We start from the raw sequence: 17,220 nt of genomic DNA on the forward strand, positions 1-17,220 counted from the left end.
ACTCATGCACCCTCCATGCAGGTTTCCATCCTGGGTGAGTTCTCATGAATTCTGCTTGTCTGGAAACCCTGGGGCCTTGGTGTGTACTTGTGACTAATGCCAGGTGCCTGGTTGGATGAGTGGCCTCCGGGTTTAATGTTGGATCATATCCTGGAGCAGATCTCTCTCTGCTGTTGCTGGTTCTCTAGTTTCTCTTTGGTACCAGATGATAAAGAGGCTTGAAGGCAAGTGGGTCTCAAAGCATAGCCCATGTGGATTTTCTTGTTGTCCTGGGCTGTCAGCTCCTAAAGTGCAGTCGCTAAGCCTCGAATGGATCCCATCCTAATATGAGTCCTGGGTCTTGGCTATGGCAGTTCATGGGAGAAGCAGACATAGAGGGAGAGGCTGCAGAATCTGCTGTTCTTACTTAGAGGGTATCCGCCCCACTGTGGTGCTGGGAGTGTTGATTTCAAAGTTTTCCAGACCCAGTAATACTTCCTGCTGGGGATACAGGAAGGCCAGGCCTGGGGCTGCAAAAGGGGCAGCTGGTAGAGCCCTGGGCCCTCTTTTAGGAGATTGGTTGTTGGGTGGTCATGGCAGAGAAGTGGGGAGTAGAGGACCTTGAATGTAGGGGCTCACCTGTGTGGTAGTACTACTAGTACTAGTAGCAGTAGCAGTACTAGTTACTTAAGTTGATTTTATGAAGCAAATTTCCATGTTGTGATCTATCTGTACTGCTTATTGATCTTTATATTTTTGTTAATGAAAGATCTAAACTCAGCCCAGGATTTTCTAAAACACAAATGTGTTTCCTTGGTGACCTCCAGCCCTCTTTCAATTCCTTGGCTGCACGGAACAACCCGTGGATCATCCATGATCCCAAAAAGTGTGCTCTTTCCACCCACAGCACAAGCAGGGCCTCCCAGGTACTCCTGGCAGCACCAGTGGGAAAAAGCAGGGTGACACCTGTCCAGGGTGAGGCTCTTAGGATTCTGAAATATGAAAACCTCTGTCCTATGAGAACTGAGGAGTATCTCTACCACTTGGAGAAACAGTTACCAGGCTGTGGAGCCCTCGCAGGTCAATGCTAATTAGAACAGAACAGGCAGAGAGTTCCCAGCACCCTGGCCCCTGTGTGCACCTCCATGGGGACTGCAGGTGGGGAGGACAGGTTTCCGCATGCCCAGGGCTCTTAGGGTGGAGAGGAGGAACCTGAAGTTTCTGCCTGGGCCAGAGACACAGAGACCACCTCCCCAGGTCATCAGGGCTTCTCTCTGAGAGGTGAGGTCTCTACTTGCTTGTGTATAAGTGGGGTGACCTCAGAGAGCTGGAGTGTGTTCACCCAGTCTGTTCTCCTGAGAGGGGAGGAGTGGCTGGGAGTTATGTCCTCTTCCCAGGACCCTTAGATGTGGCCTGGCCTTATCTGGACACTTGGCCTTTGTCTGAGACCACTTTTGCTGGTGGTTTCTGGTCCAGGTGGAGGCTGTGGGGAAGCCCGTGTGTGTAAATCTTCTCTTTGGAGCTCAGCTGATGGGCAGGAAGTAAACAGAATCCTCTGCATCCCAAAGTGGGCTTTGTGCCTCAACTCAAGGCTGGTTCCCCGAGAGCTGAGTGGTCTTTGCATTTATTCCCCAACCCTTTGTTCTATGTGTCTCTCACTTTGCTCAACCAGGAGGCTGAGGAGTGTCTGCTAGTGGCAGAGATACTGCGGGCTGAGAGCAACCACTGAGGACCACACAGCAGGAGAGGAGGAGGGCGCCTAGAGCAGAGTGGATGGGGACCTGCAGAGTAGACCTGCTGTGTGTGCCCTGCTGGTTCCTGAGAGCATTACATTAGCCATTCACTTCAGTTCAGTTCAGTTGCTCAGGCATGTCCAACTCTTTGTGACCCCATGAATCACACCATGCCAGGCCTCCCTGTCCATCACCAACTCCCAGAGTTCACTCAAACTCACATCCATCGAGTCAGTGATGCCATCCAACCATCTCATCCTCTGTCGTCCCCTTATCCTCCTGCCCCCAATCCCTCCCAGCATCAGAGTGTTTTCCAATGAGTCAACCCTTCGCATGAAGTGGCCAAAGTACTGGAGTTTAAGCTTTAGCAGCAGTCCTTCCTAAGAACACCCAGGACTGATCTCCTTTAGAATGAACTGGTTGGATCTCCTTGCAGTCCAAGGGACTCTCAAGAGTCTTCTCCAACACCATAGTTCAAAAGCATCAATTCTTTGGCATTAAGCTTTCTTTACAGTCCAACTCTCACATCCATACATGACTATTGGAAAAACCATAGCCTTGACTAGATGGACCTTTGTTGGCAAAGTAATGTCTCTGCTTTTGAATATGCTATCTAGGTTGGTCATAACTTTCCTTCCAAGGAGTAAGTGTCTTTTAATTTCATGGCTGCAGTCACCATCTGCAGTGATTTGGGAGCTCCCCAAAATAAAGTCTGCCACTGTTTCCCCATCTATTTCCCATGAAGTGATGGGACCAGATGCCATGATCTTCGTTTTCTGAATGTTGAGCTTTAAGCCAACTTTTTCACTCTCCTCTTTCACTTTCATCAAGAGGCTTTTGAGTTCCTCTTCACTTTCTGCCATAAGGGTGGTGTCATCTGCATATCTGAAGTTATCGATATTTCTCTCAGCAATCTTGATTCCAGCTTGTGCTTCTTCCAGCCCAGGGTTTCTCATGATGTACTCTGCATATAAGTTAAATAAGCAGAATGACAATATACAGCCTTGATGTACTCCTTTTCCTATTTGGAACCAGTCTGTCATTCCATGTCCAGTTCTAGGTGTTGGTAATACCCACAGTGATGACCTTGAGTTATGAATTAGGGTTTTATATCTACCTTCTTTTCTTTTTCTAAGCATATGTAAGTTTTTAATATAAATTTATAAAATTTTTTAAATTGAAGTATGATTGGCTTACAATGTTATGTTCGTTTCTGGTATATATCATTAGTGATTTAATATTTTATACAGTACATGATGAGTTTAGTTACCAACTGTCAGCATGCAAAGTTATTCCAATATTACTGAATATATTACCTATGTTGTATATTATAATCCTGTGATTTATATATTTTTAAAAATTTTATAGATTTATTTTTTTGCCCTGATCCCCTTTTACTTATTTTATAATTTGGAGTTTGTACCTCTTAAGTTCCCTCACCTGTTTCATTTGTTTCCTCCACCCCCCTCAATCCATTTTCTTTATGGAGTCAGGGAGGTAGGAGACTCTTTTTAAAAGATTGTATTCATAATGGCTAAAAATTTTAGCAATTTGCTTAGAAGTGAAACTTTAATTGCAGTCTAGAAAATTTGGCTTTACACATGGCTTTTCTCAAGCGTTCTTGTTTCACTGTGACCACCTGTGAGTAAGAATGAGTTCTCCAAGCCCTTTGTGAAACCAGCCTCTGCCATTTAAGAATAGAGTAAGTCTCTTACCAGGACTTCTAATAATAAAAGTGATGAAAAACCCTTGTTTTTATGGTGGTTTCAGAGCTCTCAGAAATGTTGTAGCTCGTTTAGTTGTCCCAGGATTCCTCTGAGGAAGGCAAGGCAGGTATTTTCAGAGATAAAGACCCAGAGGCCCAGGAGGGCACATGATGGGCTCAGGGTCATGTGACTCGCAGGTGGCCGACCTGGTTTCTAAAGTCCAGTGCTCTGACTGCTAGACCCGTGTTCTCTGTTCTGTGCTCTCCTCCCACAGCCTCCACTGAGGCTCAGAGCCAAGAGGAGCTGCTTTTCTAGCAATAGCTCTGGCCTCTCTGTCAACTGCTTTCTATAGTGTCCCCCCCACACCCCGTGCTGTAGATTTTTAAGAAAATTTCAAAAATAGAATAGACTGAAAGGGTAACACAATGTATCACTCCAGAATAGGGCTCTCTGGCAGAAAGACTGTTGTGAGTTGATTCTGCTTTTTAGAAATAGACACAGGAGAAACCCTGAAGACAGAGTAGAAGTTACTCTTTTGTGAGGGACATTTACACTTATAAAGGAAACATCCCTTTGTAAAGGTGTCTGCCTCTCTGTACCAGAAAAAGAAGGATGGCTCTAAATCACAGTAGAATCCTGTTGAAGGACAGTCTTCAAGAAGAATGACATCTGCATAACAAACCCAACCCTAGTGTAGTTTAAGCTGCTTTTCCTGCTAACCTCTCATTGGCGCTCCATCATCTTTTCTTTTGTCTTTAGCTGGAGATGGCATTTAAGGTGGGGCTTGGGCCATCTCAGGGAGTTACTCAGCTCTTCTTGATATTTCACATGTGTATCAGAAATATACATGTTAATAAACTTCTGGTTGATTTTTTCTTGTTATTCTGTCACTTATTACAGGGATCCTCAGCTAGGAACTTAGAAGAGTAAAGGGAAATAAGCCCCTATGTCACCCTAGTGAATGTCGCTCAGTCATGTCCAACTCTTTGCAACCCCATGGTCCTCCAGGCCAGAATACTGGAGTGGGTAGCCTTTCTTTTCTCCAGGGGATCTTGCCAATCCAGGGATCAAACCCAGGTCTTCCTCATTGCAGGCAGACTTTTCCAGCTAAGACACCAGGGAAGCCCATGTCACCCTAAGCCAGCTTCAATAATTGCCATAATGAGCAGTCTTGATTCATCTGAAACTCACTCTCACTTCCCAAGATTATTTTAAAGCAGTTCCAAGACATCATATCATTTTTATCCATAAATATTTTAGTATGTATCTTTAAAAGATGTAGAATCTTCCCCAATAAACATATTTAGCATATTATTGTGCATAAATATTAACTTTAATGTCATCAGTATCTAGCCAGTGCTCACAGTTGTCTTTTTCCCCTCTTGCTGTTGGCAGCAGTATTAAATAGGGTACATTTGGCTGCCATAGGTTATACAATTGCTTTTCTGTTCCCTGCCCTCAACCCCGCACCTCTAGGTTGTTTCTCCTGTAGAGATTCCCACAGCCTGGATTTGGCTCATCCCTTTTCCCTCTGCATCAGTTAACATGTTCCTCTGGCACCTTAGTTGGTGTTTAGATCTAGAGGTTTGATGTAACTCATTTGGATTGTCTTCACCCCTTTCATCTATGTAGGGGGTAGGATTATATACTTCCTTTATGAGGTACATAACATCTTTTGTGTGTATGTGTGTGTGTGTGTGTGATGTTAGGAGCTATCCATGATCCTTGCTCAAGGTCCATTAAGTCATTAAGGGTTGCAAAATGGATATGCTCTAAGCTGTTTGGTTCACCCTGAACTATAATATTTATAGGAAGAGTAGGGGAAAATAATGGTTTTCACTTTTTAAAACCTGTTTTCAAAATGATTACTTGGTTCTCCTCTGGGGCTAGTGAGTTTTTATTGTTATTTGTTTGGTTTTGTGAATGTCAGTTTGAGCTCGTGGATTTAAGCATTTCTGATCTGCTTCAGCCCATTTCATTTGTTATGCTTATGCCAACCTTTGACCATCTTTGGGCATTGAGGGTCTATTTGGGTTGGGTCCTAAGTATTTTGCACTTGCTCTAGGAGTCTTTGCTAGATTTTTTGTTTTGTTTTGTTTTGTTTTGTATTTTGGTTCCTGGTGTGAGAGGATGTTTCTAGCTCATTTTGTGCAGCATTTGCTCCAACCCTGGAATCATCCATTTCTTCAAGCAGTCCTGGCTTCCTTTAGTATGAAATGGTATTTAAAGACTATAGTCTAAATGCTAGAGGTGCTTATTGCTCTTGGTTTTTGTTTTTTGGCTTTTTCATTAAACAACGTTAGAATACATTTTTTAAGGCAAAGAAATAAGCTTATATGGGTGTTTCCAGTCCAAGTCAGATGCAATAAGGTTTTGCTTCATCTTATTGTGCTTACATGTGTATCTCTTTCCTCCCATCATCTATTCTTTGTCCCATGTCTAAGCCCAATTCTCAATGATATCAGCATAGTTATTCATTTATTTTACCTTATAATGTGAAAGCAATCTGAAAGCAATTTAAGATTTTTATTTAATTTTTTGCAGTTCATACTGTCTTAAGGTAGGTGTATCACACAGAGAATGTGTTTTCAAATTATTTTCTTTAAAACTGCCTATTCAAAAGATTTATTTATTTTTTACTGAAGGATAATTGCTTTACAGAATTTTGCTGTTTTCTGTCAAACCTCCACATGAATCAGCCATAGGTATACATATATCCCCTCCCTTTTGAATCTCCCTCCCATCCCACCCCTCTAGTTTGATACAGAGCCCCTGTTTGAGTTTCCTGAGCCAGACAGCAAATCCCCCATTGGCTATCTATTTTTACATATGGTAATGTAAGTTTCCATGTTACTCTTTCCATACAGCTCGCCCTCTCCAGAAAAGTACCTAAATATATACCCATCCTGTTGGTTGGCAGAGCCATATAAAAAAGAACTATTGGGTATATATTTAGGTACTTTTGTTTAATTTTACTCTGAAGTTTTAGGAATTGCATTAAAAAAAAATAGATGTTTTATAATTACAATTCTGTATAAGTTTTCATGATTCCAAAATCAAGAAAAGGCTATTTTTAAAGAAGGCCAATATCCTTGTTAGATCTATTCCAATTCTCCTTCTCCTTTTAAAGATAACTTTTCAGGCTAATTTTAATTCATGTTTTATTCATAATTTTAAAATGTCTTTTCTGAACATTTTATTTTTCCTACTGTGCAAAATGAAAAATTTTAATTTCATCTCTATAATCTCTGGACATGAGTTTAGAAGGATTTTTTTTTTTTAGTTTTTTTTTTAATTTAATTTAATTTTATTTTTTAACTTTACAATATTGTATTGGTTTTGCCAGATAACAAAATGAATCCGCCACAGGTATACATGTGTTCCCCATCCTGAACCCTCCTCCCGCCTCCCTCCCCATACCATCTCTCTGGCTCTACTACAAAGCCACAGTCATCAAGATAGTATGGTACTGGCACAAAGACAGAAATATAGATCAATGGAACAAAATAGAAAGCCCAGAGATAAATCCACGCACATACAGAAGGATTTTTCTAGAAGCATGAAATGTGCCATGGGACTCTGGTTAAAACTCTTTGTGACCCTTGTAACTCCTTCAGGGCAGGTCCATAGCCATTCCAGGCTCAGATGACATGACAGTGCAAGTGTGGAGGTTAGCAGATGCTTACCTGGGGTTAGTTTCTGCATCCAGAATCCACAGGGAGAGGAATCTTCAAGCTCTACCCTAATCAGTTGAATCTAAACCAGTTTCTGGAGACTGGACCTCGGGCATCAGAGTGCACTTATCCCCTCTCAGGTATGCTAAGGTGCAGTCAGGATGAAGACCACTGTGTAAAAGATGAGCGAAGGCTAGGATATCTAGAATCCTAATGGCTATGACTCCCCCAGATTCACTGCTTTTCCTCCTTATCTCTGGATTTTTCTCAACTCTACATTTTGTCACCTTTCCCCCAGTTCTAAAGATTAACTGCCTATTCATTTTTCCTACAAGCTCGCTCTTTTCTGCTTGAATGTTTTACTGAAGCATTTTTCTTGGATAGCTTGTTTCTATTTTCATGTGTTTTTTTTTTTTTTTTTTTTTTTCCCCCATGAATGAGATATGGGGAAATTGGGTAAGAAACATTAACATGGAGGAGGAATTCTATCCACCGTGAAAGTTCTAGCATCTAACCTAGCCATGCAAGAAGTTACCCTAAGAAGCAAGAGGTGGAACCCAATGTTAGGTGCTGTCAGAAGGGTGAATACCAAGGACTCTATCAAGAAATGTCTAACTCGAGCTTCCCTGGAAGTCCAGTGGTTAAGACTCTACGCCACCAATGCAGATGCCTCAGGATTTGATCCCTGGTCAGGGAACTAAGATTCTGCATGCCACATGACATGGCCAAAAAAGGAAAAAAAATCTGCCTCAGAGACTCAGACTCTCTGAGAACCTTGATTGATGAACGCTGTAGTATTAAATTAAGTTCTTTTAAAGATCCTTCATGATTTCAGAGTTGTGAAGAATTCTTGTGGAAGAGGAAAAACTATACTCAGTTGGTTTGTGGAAAGAATAATCATGGGGTGGTCATAGATTGATGTCAAAGAGGAAGGGTTTAAGGGGGCAGTGTTTGACCCTGTTCCTGCTGATCAAGAAAATTTCAGTTTCATTAGATTCATGGTTGATAATGAATATTTTCTCAGTTGCTTTATTTCTTATTAATTGAAGGTGAGAATCAGGAATGTACAGATGAGAGAATTCCTTGGTGGTGTCTGCCCCACGTGTGGTGGGGGCAGCTCCTGGGAATGGTTACCACCAGTGTCTGTGTCCCAGGCACTCCTTGCCTCTCTGAGAGACCTTAAAGATAAATAGAGTGTTCTGAAATTGGACTTTTCCTTGGAATTAACACCACTGTTTCATTTGGAGTTAAAACTTGGAACAGAACATTGAGCATATGCAGGAGCTAATCTTCTGGTAGCTGGAAAATCTTTCACCTGGTTTGCCTCAGCCAGTTTTACCAAATGCCAGAAATGGAAACACTCACAGATTACAAATGCTGCTGCCAGCTCTCCTGTTAAATGACTCTTTATCTTTAACCTTTCCTTGTGTGTGGAGGTGATGGATTTCCTCAGTCTACCCTTGACGGCCTCAGTAACTCTTGTCCTGTGTATTCTGGAAACTTTGAAGAATCATATTTAATATCTGTATTCTTATTCTCTATATGTACTTTGGGGTTTTGTTTTCACAGTTTTGTGCTAGTCACTATTTTGTTTTCTATTTTTTTGAGAGAAATTACTGGAAATTCTTCTCTACTTGCTGTTATTTTTCATATAGACTATAATATCAGTTTTCTATTTTCAATAGTTGTGACTTATGCCAGAATGGAAATTCCTTGTATGTTACACTTTTTGTCACTTCTCTGAATTGCCGTGGCTGCTCTTTGCGGAGGCAAAGTTGTGCATGTGTGCTCAGTCACTCAGTTGTGTCTGATTCTTTGTGATCCCATGGACTGTAGCCCACTAGCTTCCTCTGTCCAGAGGATTATCCCGGCAAACTACTAGAGTGGGTTGCCATTTCCTACTCCAGAGCATCTCCCCATCTCTGGAATCAAACCTGCATCTCCTGTGTCTCATGTATTGAGATGGATTCCTTTCCATTGGGCCATTGGAGGAAGTCCCAAAATAGTGCTTAAGGATAGCAAATGACTCTTCCCTCAAATTCCATCAGATCAAAGTAACAGTTCATGTTTGAAAACCTTTATCTTTTTGAAAATTTCTGTCCCAAATAAAGAATAATGATTATCAAGAAAAAGAGAAAAACAAAAAAAGAATTGGCAGATGAGTGAAAGATACCAGCCATTAACTGGCATTATACCTTATCGAGGCTGTTAGTTCAACTGTTTTTTTTTTTTTTTTTTTTTTTAAGTATTTATTTATTTAGCTGTGCTAGGTCTTAGTTGCAGCATGTGGGATCTAGTTCCCTGACCAGGGTTTGGACCCAGGTCCCCTACATTGGGAGTGTGGAGGTATGGAGTCTTAGCCACTGGGCCACCAAGGAAGTCCCTCAACTGGATTATCAAATACTGTTTGTCAGTGAAAAAAATCCAGCTATGTTTAGGCAGTAGTAACCTGCCTTTATTTCCACTCTTTTTTTTTTGCTGTATTTGTTGCATTTATTCATATTCTCTTTGGTGAGTGCTATTACTCTTATTTCTCCTATAATTACAAGGATGTTAACCTCAAATGGAGTGCTGAGTAGCAGGAAACAGTGATTCCCAAAGAGAATCACAAGTTTCGGGAAAGTCTGGAATGTCAGGTATTACTGCTGGGCTTCTGATGGTTTGTGGCTGCAGCACTGGACTGCCCTTGGCCATGCCTGGGCTGGGACTGCCTGTGTGTACAGTTTGATGTTCTTGCTTCTCTGTGTGGGCCTCCACATTTCCATCTCAGGAAACTATAAACAGTGTGTTTGGCAATCCATTGTATGAGGGCCTCTTCCACGAGCTCTCTATGCCTCTTGGGATGGATGACACTGGAAATGGATGATAACTGATCATTTTAGCTAGGTTCTGATCATCTTACTTATATTTCAGCTAAATAGTATTCCCTTTATCCTCTATAGCAGAGGGAGGTGGGAGGGGGGTTCAGAATGGGGAGCATGTGTACACCCGTGGCGGATTCATGTTGATGTATGGCAAAAGCAATAAATTATTGTAAAGTAATTAGCATCCAATTAAATAAATTTAAATTAAAAAAAGAAAAGAAAATTTCCATGACTTCATGGAAGGAGAACCAGTTGGTGTAGCCTTTGAACGTGTGTGTGTGCATGTGTATAGATCAAGACAGGAATATTGAGGCTTAATGAGGCACCCATATGAGGGACTGAGCCATCTTTTGGTAAATATCCTGATCAGACACTAGCTGGCCGAGGAGAAAATGCTTAATTATTTTGGTGTTTGGTGTTATGCATTCTCCTTCCCTTCCTCTTGTGTGTGGGTTCCTCAGGTTCAGAGAGATGGAAGAGAGCTATCAAAGCAAACCTGTCAGTTGCTTCCCTTGTCTGTGTTAGTAAGGCAGGATTGCCAAAAAGGAAAAGCCCTTCCTGAAAGATTTCCAAAAGTTTGGCATTTGGTCTTTTGAGGAGTCTGTGGAGGAAATGATGTTGAGGGCCAAGGTGTTTACTTTTGGTGACTTGGATTCTTTGAGTGTTTGGTTTTCCTTCATGGTGGAGAAGGAAGGGGACCTGGGGAGAAGGGGACCTTCAAGGGGTGACTAGAGAAAGAAAGCAGGTTGTGGGATGAAGTGGCTGTTTGGCAGGGTGGGTAAGAGTTGCTCTTTCTTTGCCTTTTTCTTTGGGAAAGCAGCTTGCTTTCCCTAAGTCTTATTCAGGGTGGAAGCCTCAGTGCACCCTGAATCAATTGGCTTAGGCCTTGGGGAAGAGAGGAGTGGTAACATTTCTTCCAAACCACTAACTGCAGTGGATGGTGGATGGAGAACCACGGAAGACATGATTTTTTAGCTTGGCCTCCACCGTGTTTAATTTTTAACTCCAAGGAACATTCTAACTTCTAGAGGGTAGAGGCATAGTGAGGCAGTGCTCTCGGGAGCTGAGAGCCTACAGACCTGCCAAGCCTGGTTTCTTTGTGGTACTCCAGCCAAAGCTGGTTTCCTTTCTCATGGTCTGCAGACATGTGGAGTTTGGGATGGAAAAGAGTGGATGTGTTTGTGCCAGTGTCTCAGTTCATAAAGATTCATGAAGAAGGTGATGAAAGTGTGTCTCCCATATGTGAGCTATGTTGACTTTCTATTGGGCTGGGACTTTGAGAGGACAGGGGACAGGGGCAGGCTGCCAGCAGGCTTGTTCCTGTGGAAGCAGATTTCTTCCTCTTCTTCTGCCACATTTTTCCTTATTCATCTTAAGCTCACTTGGTATTGTGACAAATGACTTCTAAAGCACTGGTTGTGATATTTATGCTGAGCATCCACCGAGTACTAAGCATAAGGTACTAAGGCTTTACTATCTTTGAATATAAAATTTTGACTTAAGGCTAAAACTGTTACCTGCTTGTCTTATAGGAGATAGTGAATCTGTATATTTTCTTTTAAATTAGCCACGAATATAGCATTTTGTCTGGACTGGAAGAAACACAAGCTGGAATCAAGATTTCTGGGAGAAATATCAATAACCTCAGATATGCAGATGACACCACCCTTATGGCAGAAAGTGAAGAGGAACTAAAAAGCCTCTTGATGAAAGTGAAAGTGGAGAGTGAAAAAGTTGACTTAAAGCTCAACATTCAGAAAACAAAGATCATGGCATCTGGTCCCATCACTTCATGGGAAATAGATGGGGAAACAGTGGAAACAGTGGCAGACTTTATTTTTTGGGGCTCCAAAATCACTGCAGATGGTGGCTGCAGCTATGAAATTAAAAGACGCTTACTCCTTGGAAGGAAAGTTATGACCAACCTAGATAGCATATTCAAAAGCAGAGACATTACTTTGCCAACAAAGGTCCGTCTAATCAAGGCTATGGTTTTTCCTGTAGTCATGTATGGATGTGGGAGTTGGACTGTGAAGAAGGCTGAGCACCGAAGAATTGATGCTTTTGAACTGTGGTGTTGGAGAAGACTCTTGAGAGTCCCTTGGACTGCAAGGAGATCCAACCAGTCCATTCTGAAGGAGATCAGCCCTGGGATTTCTTTGGAAGGGATGATGCTGAAGCTGAAACTCCAGTACTTTGGCCACCTCATGTGAAGAGTTGACTCATTGGAAAAGACTCTGATGCTGGGAGGGATTGGGGGCAGGAGGAGAAAGGGACGCCAGAGGATGAGATGGCTGGATGGCATCACTGACTCGATGGACGTGAGTCTGGGTGAACTCCAGGAGTTGGTGATGGACAGGGAGGCCTGGTGTGCTGCGATTCATGGGGTCGCAAAGAGTCGGACAGAACTGAACAACTGAACTGAGCTGAACTGATAGCATTTTGTCAAAATGTATTTCTAACATGCTATGCTAAAAGTAAATCTTGTGTTAAGAAAAACTGACATTTCTAATTAAGGCTTTTTTCTTTTCTTTTAGGAAGGCACCAGAGTAGTTCAACCCATATTTTTGGGGAAAATGATTAGTTATGTTGAAAACTATGATCCCAATGATTCTCCTGCTTTGCACGAAGCCTACGGCTACGCGGCAGGGCTGAGCACCTGCGTGCTCGTGTGGGCCGTTCTGCACCACTTGTACTTCTACCACATGCAGCGTGTGGGGATGAGGCTGAGAGTAGCCGTGTGCCACATGATCTACCGCAAGGTGAGTGTCGCTCGGTACCACGGTGTGTACCTCCGTTGAGGGATCAGCAACATTTAGGGAAAGTTCTCTGTAAACTAAAAATTTCCTAACTGAGATTGTTTACACCTTCTTAGAGAAGCTTGCTTTTGCATCAAGCCAAGTTTGTTGAAGCAAACTTTACTAATAATGAAAGGTTTTCTTTGAAATCAAGTGAGGGCTGCTGTTGATAACTTTTAGCCATAGGGTGTTGCATAATACCCACTAAATTTGTAATATTAAATAATATTAAATTATATTTTTAAAATGTTACATTAATATTTAAAAATAAGTATCAATATTATCAAGCATATTTTGAATGTCTTCATACCTAAATCTCATAGTGTTGTTTATGGAAATTTTTTGTTGTTGTTCATTAAAATCTTAATTTATATCAAATATTTATTTAAAAGTGAACTTCACAGATTGGATCTATAAAACTATATCTCGAAGCAGAGAATGTATTTGAGAAAGGGAATGATTATAATTTTAAAAGACCCATCTAATTATATTCAATATAATTGTGTTAGAGAAAAATATAAAGAATTCATGCCAAATATAGACTCACTCACTATATTATATAGATGTGATTGTTGTTAATTGTTTCAGAGAAAATAGTAGGGTATTTGAGATAAAACTTGAAATTTAACATTGTTTCATTCATTCTAGAGAGAATTTGTTGCTCTTCATTTAAGCTATTTATCTTTAGTATTCATCATAGCACTTTTAATAAGAACTGATTTAATGTGTTCAGTGATTTTATATTGAGGAATGCCACGAAATTATTCCATAGTTTACCCTAAACTAGTATAACAGGAATAAGGATTTCAGATGTCTTTACAAAGGTATTGCCACAGATATATTGGTGTCAAGAGCTGAAGGGCTCTGTATAAACTTGATCCTGTATAACTCTTTGCCATACTGTTGCTTGAAAAAAAAAAAAAATCCTTATTTGACTGTATTATAGTGTTGAAAATTTCTTAGAGAGTAGATCTTAAGTATTCTCACCACACATGTAAAATAAGACAATTATATTAGGTAGTAGATACTTGAAGTGGCTTTACTATAGTACTCATTTCCCAATGTATATTTCTATAAAAGCTACATGTGGTAACCTTAAACATATATAATTTTCATTAATATAGTCCTCATTGAAAGATAAAATTGAACAGCTTAAATTGAAAATATTGCTTCTTTTACCTGATTGCTGCTTATCTAGAACTTCCATTACTTTGGGATACTTCTATCAGCAGAAAGTGAGATGTCATCTCATCTCTCCTTTAGCAGAGTCTTGTACATCTCGGGACTGTATGAACCTGGAGACCTGGCATCTCACTGTCTTGTTTGGTAGCAGCATCTGAGTTGGTTTCCTTCTGGGTGATGAGGAAATTGCAGTGGTGCCTGCACATTCCAGTCAGGGGTCTTCATTGTCATTTATCATCATCTTTGTTATTCTGTTGCATCTTTAACCATTTAGGAGATGGATACTCAGATTTCCCCACCAATTGGCTAAATGTTTGTCTTTTCAGATCATGCTTAACTCTCATATGAATGATAGTTGCTCAGTTGTGTCCCACCCTTTGTTTTGTGACCCCACAGACCATAGCCTGCCAGGCTTCTCTGTCCATGGGTTTCTTCAGGCAAGAATACTGGATTGAGTTGCCATTTCCTTCTCTGTAACTCTCATAATAATTACAAAATTTTTACCAGAACTGCATTGTGAAAGCTTTAAGTTAGGTGTGAGGTGATGGTGTATTCAAAGCTCACTCTTTGCTGCACAGATGAGCCATTGTCCACTTGTTTTTCTTCCTCTTCCCTCTAACACTTTGAAATCTTGCTTTTTGGAAATGTGATCTGACCTGGCACATTGGCTTATGTGAATGTAAACATCTCCCAAGATGTCATTTGCTGGCTTAATTATACCCAAAAGATGGTTCCTATATGAAGTCAGAAATTGTGGGGATTACACCATTGACATAATCTAAAATTCCAAAATCATTGGAAAGACAAATTTCCTTGGCACAGCCTTGCATCTAGACTCCTCCTGTTACAGAAACAAGACACTTCTTTCAGTTTACAGGTGGACTGATTCCTTAGGACCCAAAAACTGGTACGACAGAGCAGCTCTGAAAAGCCCCTCTGAACATTCGTGGTTCGTCTTGGGCCCCATCTTCTAATCCCTGGTCCTGGGAAGAAATCAGGTCAAGTGTTAGAAATGGAGCGGCTGCTAAGCTCGTAGCTGTAGTTTGTCTACACCGTGGATCCCAGGTTGGGGCAGGTCTCCAGGGGATCTCTATGGCTGCACATCTGCCTCTCCTAACATGGCCCATTCAGCATTTTCGTGCTCTTTTCAGAGGAATTTTGAATGATTCTGTGGAAGGTATATATGAAAATGACCTGTCATTTATTTATTAATACATTGTCACAGATTTGGTAAAGTTACTTCTGGCTTTTGATTACTGATCTTTTCTTATTGTGGTGAAATATACACACATAAAGTTTACCATTTTCACTCCTTTTCAGTGCAGCATTTAGTGTCATTAGGTACATTCTCATTGTGTGGCCATCACCGTTATTCATCTCTGGAACGTTTTGTTTTTCCCAAGCTGAACCTCTGCTCCCATTAAACACTAACTCCCCGACTCCTCTCCCCTCACCCAGCGCCGTTCCACTTCTTCTCTATGTGAATTTGACTACCTTAGTACCTCGTGTAAGTGGAATCATACGGCGTTTGTCATTTTGTGTGAGGCTTATGTTCTGTAGCACGATGTCATCAAGGTTCATCCATGTTGTGGCAGGTGTCAGAATTTAATTCCTTTTTAAGGCTGAGTAATATTCCATTATAGGTCTATACAACATTCTGTGTATTTGCTCATCTGTCAATGGACAGTTGTTTCCACCTTTTAGGTATTGTGGACATAGCTGCTGTGAATATGAGTGTAAAAATTGTCTGTTCAAGTTTGTGTTTTTAGTTTTTTTGAGTATACCCTTAGTATAATTGTTGTATTTTATGATAATTTCATGTTTAATTTTTGAGCAACTTCCATATTCTCTTCCATTGTGGTTATATTATTTTACATTCTCACTTGATCTTTGGTTTTCTTCTTTAACTTGAGAAGTAAACGAAACATTTTTATAAAGTATGACATTGTGTTTGGATTGGTGGCTCCAGTTGGTGGTCTGTTGAAGCAGCTCCTGGTGTCTTTTCAGTTTTCTCAGATCTCTAGGGCCATTTTTCTTACTAAATAAAGGGATTTGGCAACACGGGTTGTAGTTTTCATAAAGTCAGCAGATTGGCATTAAGACCACAGTTTCCTCACAAGAACAGTGTTTTGAACATTATACTCATTCATTTCAGAATGAAAACACTAAGCCCAAAGTGTTTAAATATTATCACCTAGAGAATTAATGATTGAGTCCAGATTTAGAGTCCAAGTCTCCAAATTTCCTTCTTTAAATTACCCTCTCTGCTCTCATCTAATTTGGCTCAAAATTATTTAGTTGGCTCTTAAGTGTAAACCTACACCCTTTACCCTTCAGACAGGTCCACGTTCACTGAAACAGGGGGTGGATTTTGCTTCTACCTCCTCTTCCTCCCTTTGCCGTCCTTGCTGGCGGGGCTGCCACCACACTAAGTTAAAGGCTGAAGAAGGGTCCCTACAGCCCCGCTTTCAGGGGTCATTCTGCTTCTGCTGACACCACTCAAGACCCCAGGAACACATGCTCCATTGTGTTATGTTCTAAGATGACTTGGTATCACCTTAGGAATCCAGTTCTCTGTCTCCCTCTCTCATTTCAGGCACTTCGCCTAAGTAGCTCGGCCATGGGGAAGACCACCACAGGCCAGATAGTCAACTTGCTGTCCAACGATGTGAGCAGATTTGACCAGGTGAGCTGCCCCTGAGGGATCCTCTTCCATGTCCTGTTCTCACTGGGTCCAGCTTATTGGGATGCCAGGTGCCAGGGTTTGGTGTTGGCCAGGATTCCATTGAGGATGTAAGATGAAGGTTCTATTTATCCAACTTTCATTTCTCTGTGTGCAACTTAGATGTAATTATATGTATTGTTATGTAAATGAGAATTTTGTTTTTCTAATAATAGATGGGCAGCAGTGTTCTTGCCCAGCTTTGGTAGTGTCCCTAGGGGTCCTCCTGGCATGGCCCTCCTTGGCACGTGGTGTGGGTGTCGCTGGACAGTCTTCCTCCTCCTCTAGTTGATGAAGGCCTGGTGGGAGGGATTGTTCTTTCCCCTGTGCCCTATTCAATGTCTGCTGCGTAGAAAGCCTGTGAGGAACAATGCCAAGTAAGTGGTTCCCAGCCAAAGACAACCTACCCTCTGCTGTCACCTTCACAGTCTTTCTTCCATTGACCTTATGCATAGATGACATGACCCAGGGCATTGTAGCTATTGGTCAGATCTGTGTTGCACCAGATACTTCCCTTTCAAGTATTCATTCATCAAACATGAAGTAAGGCCCCTACTCACTT

General features: G+C 41.3%; 1 protein-coding gene across 1 annotated transcript in view; it reads left to right on the forward strand.

The window, feature by feature from the left end:
• The window catches only part of LOC129624655 (ATP-binding cassette sub-family C member 4-like), a 171,805-nt gene that overhangs the window by 11,096 nt on the left and 143,489 nt on the right, over positions 1-17,220 (forward strand). Inside the window, exons 4-5 of the mRNA XM_055542815.1 lie at positions 12,494-12,718; positions 16,533-16,622. Of these exons, the coding sequence (XP_055398790.1) occupies positions 12,494-12,718; positions 16,533-16,622 (315 nt within the window). The remainder of the gene's footprint in view (positions 1-12,493; positions 12,719-16,532; positions 16,623-17,220) is intronic.

Source organism: Bubalus kerabau, chromosome 12 (genome assembly GCF_029407905.1).
Source record: "Bubalus kerabau isolate K-KA32 ecotype Philippines breed swamp buffalo chromosome 12, PCC_UOA_SB_1v2, whole genome shotgun sequence".
NCBI classification, from domain to species: Eukaryota; Metazoa; Chordata; class Mammalia; order Artiodactyla; family Bovidae; genus Bubalus; species Bubalus kerabau.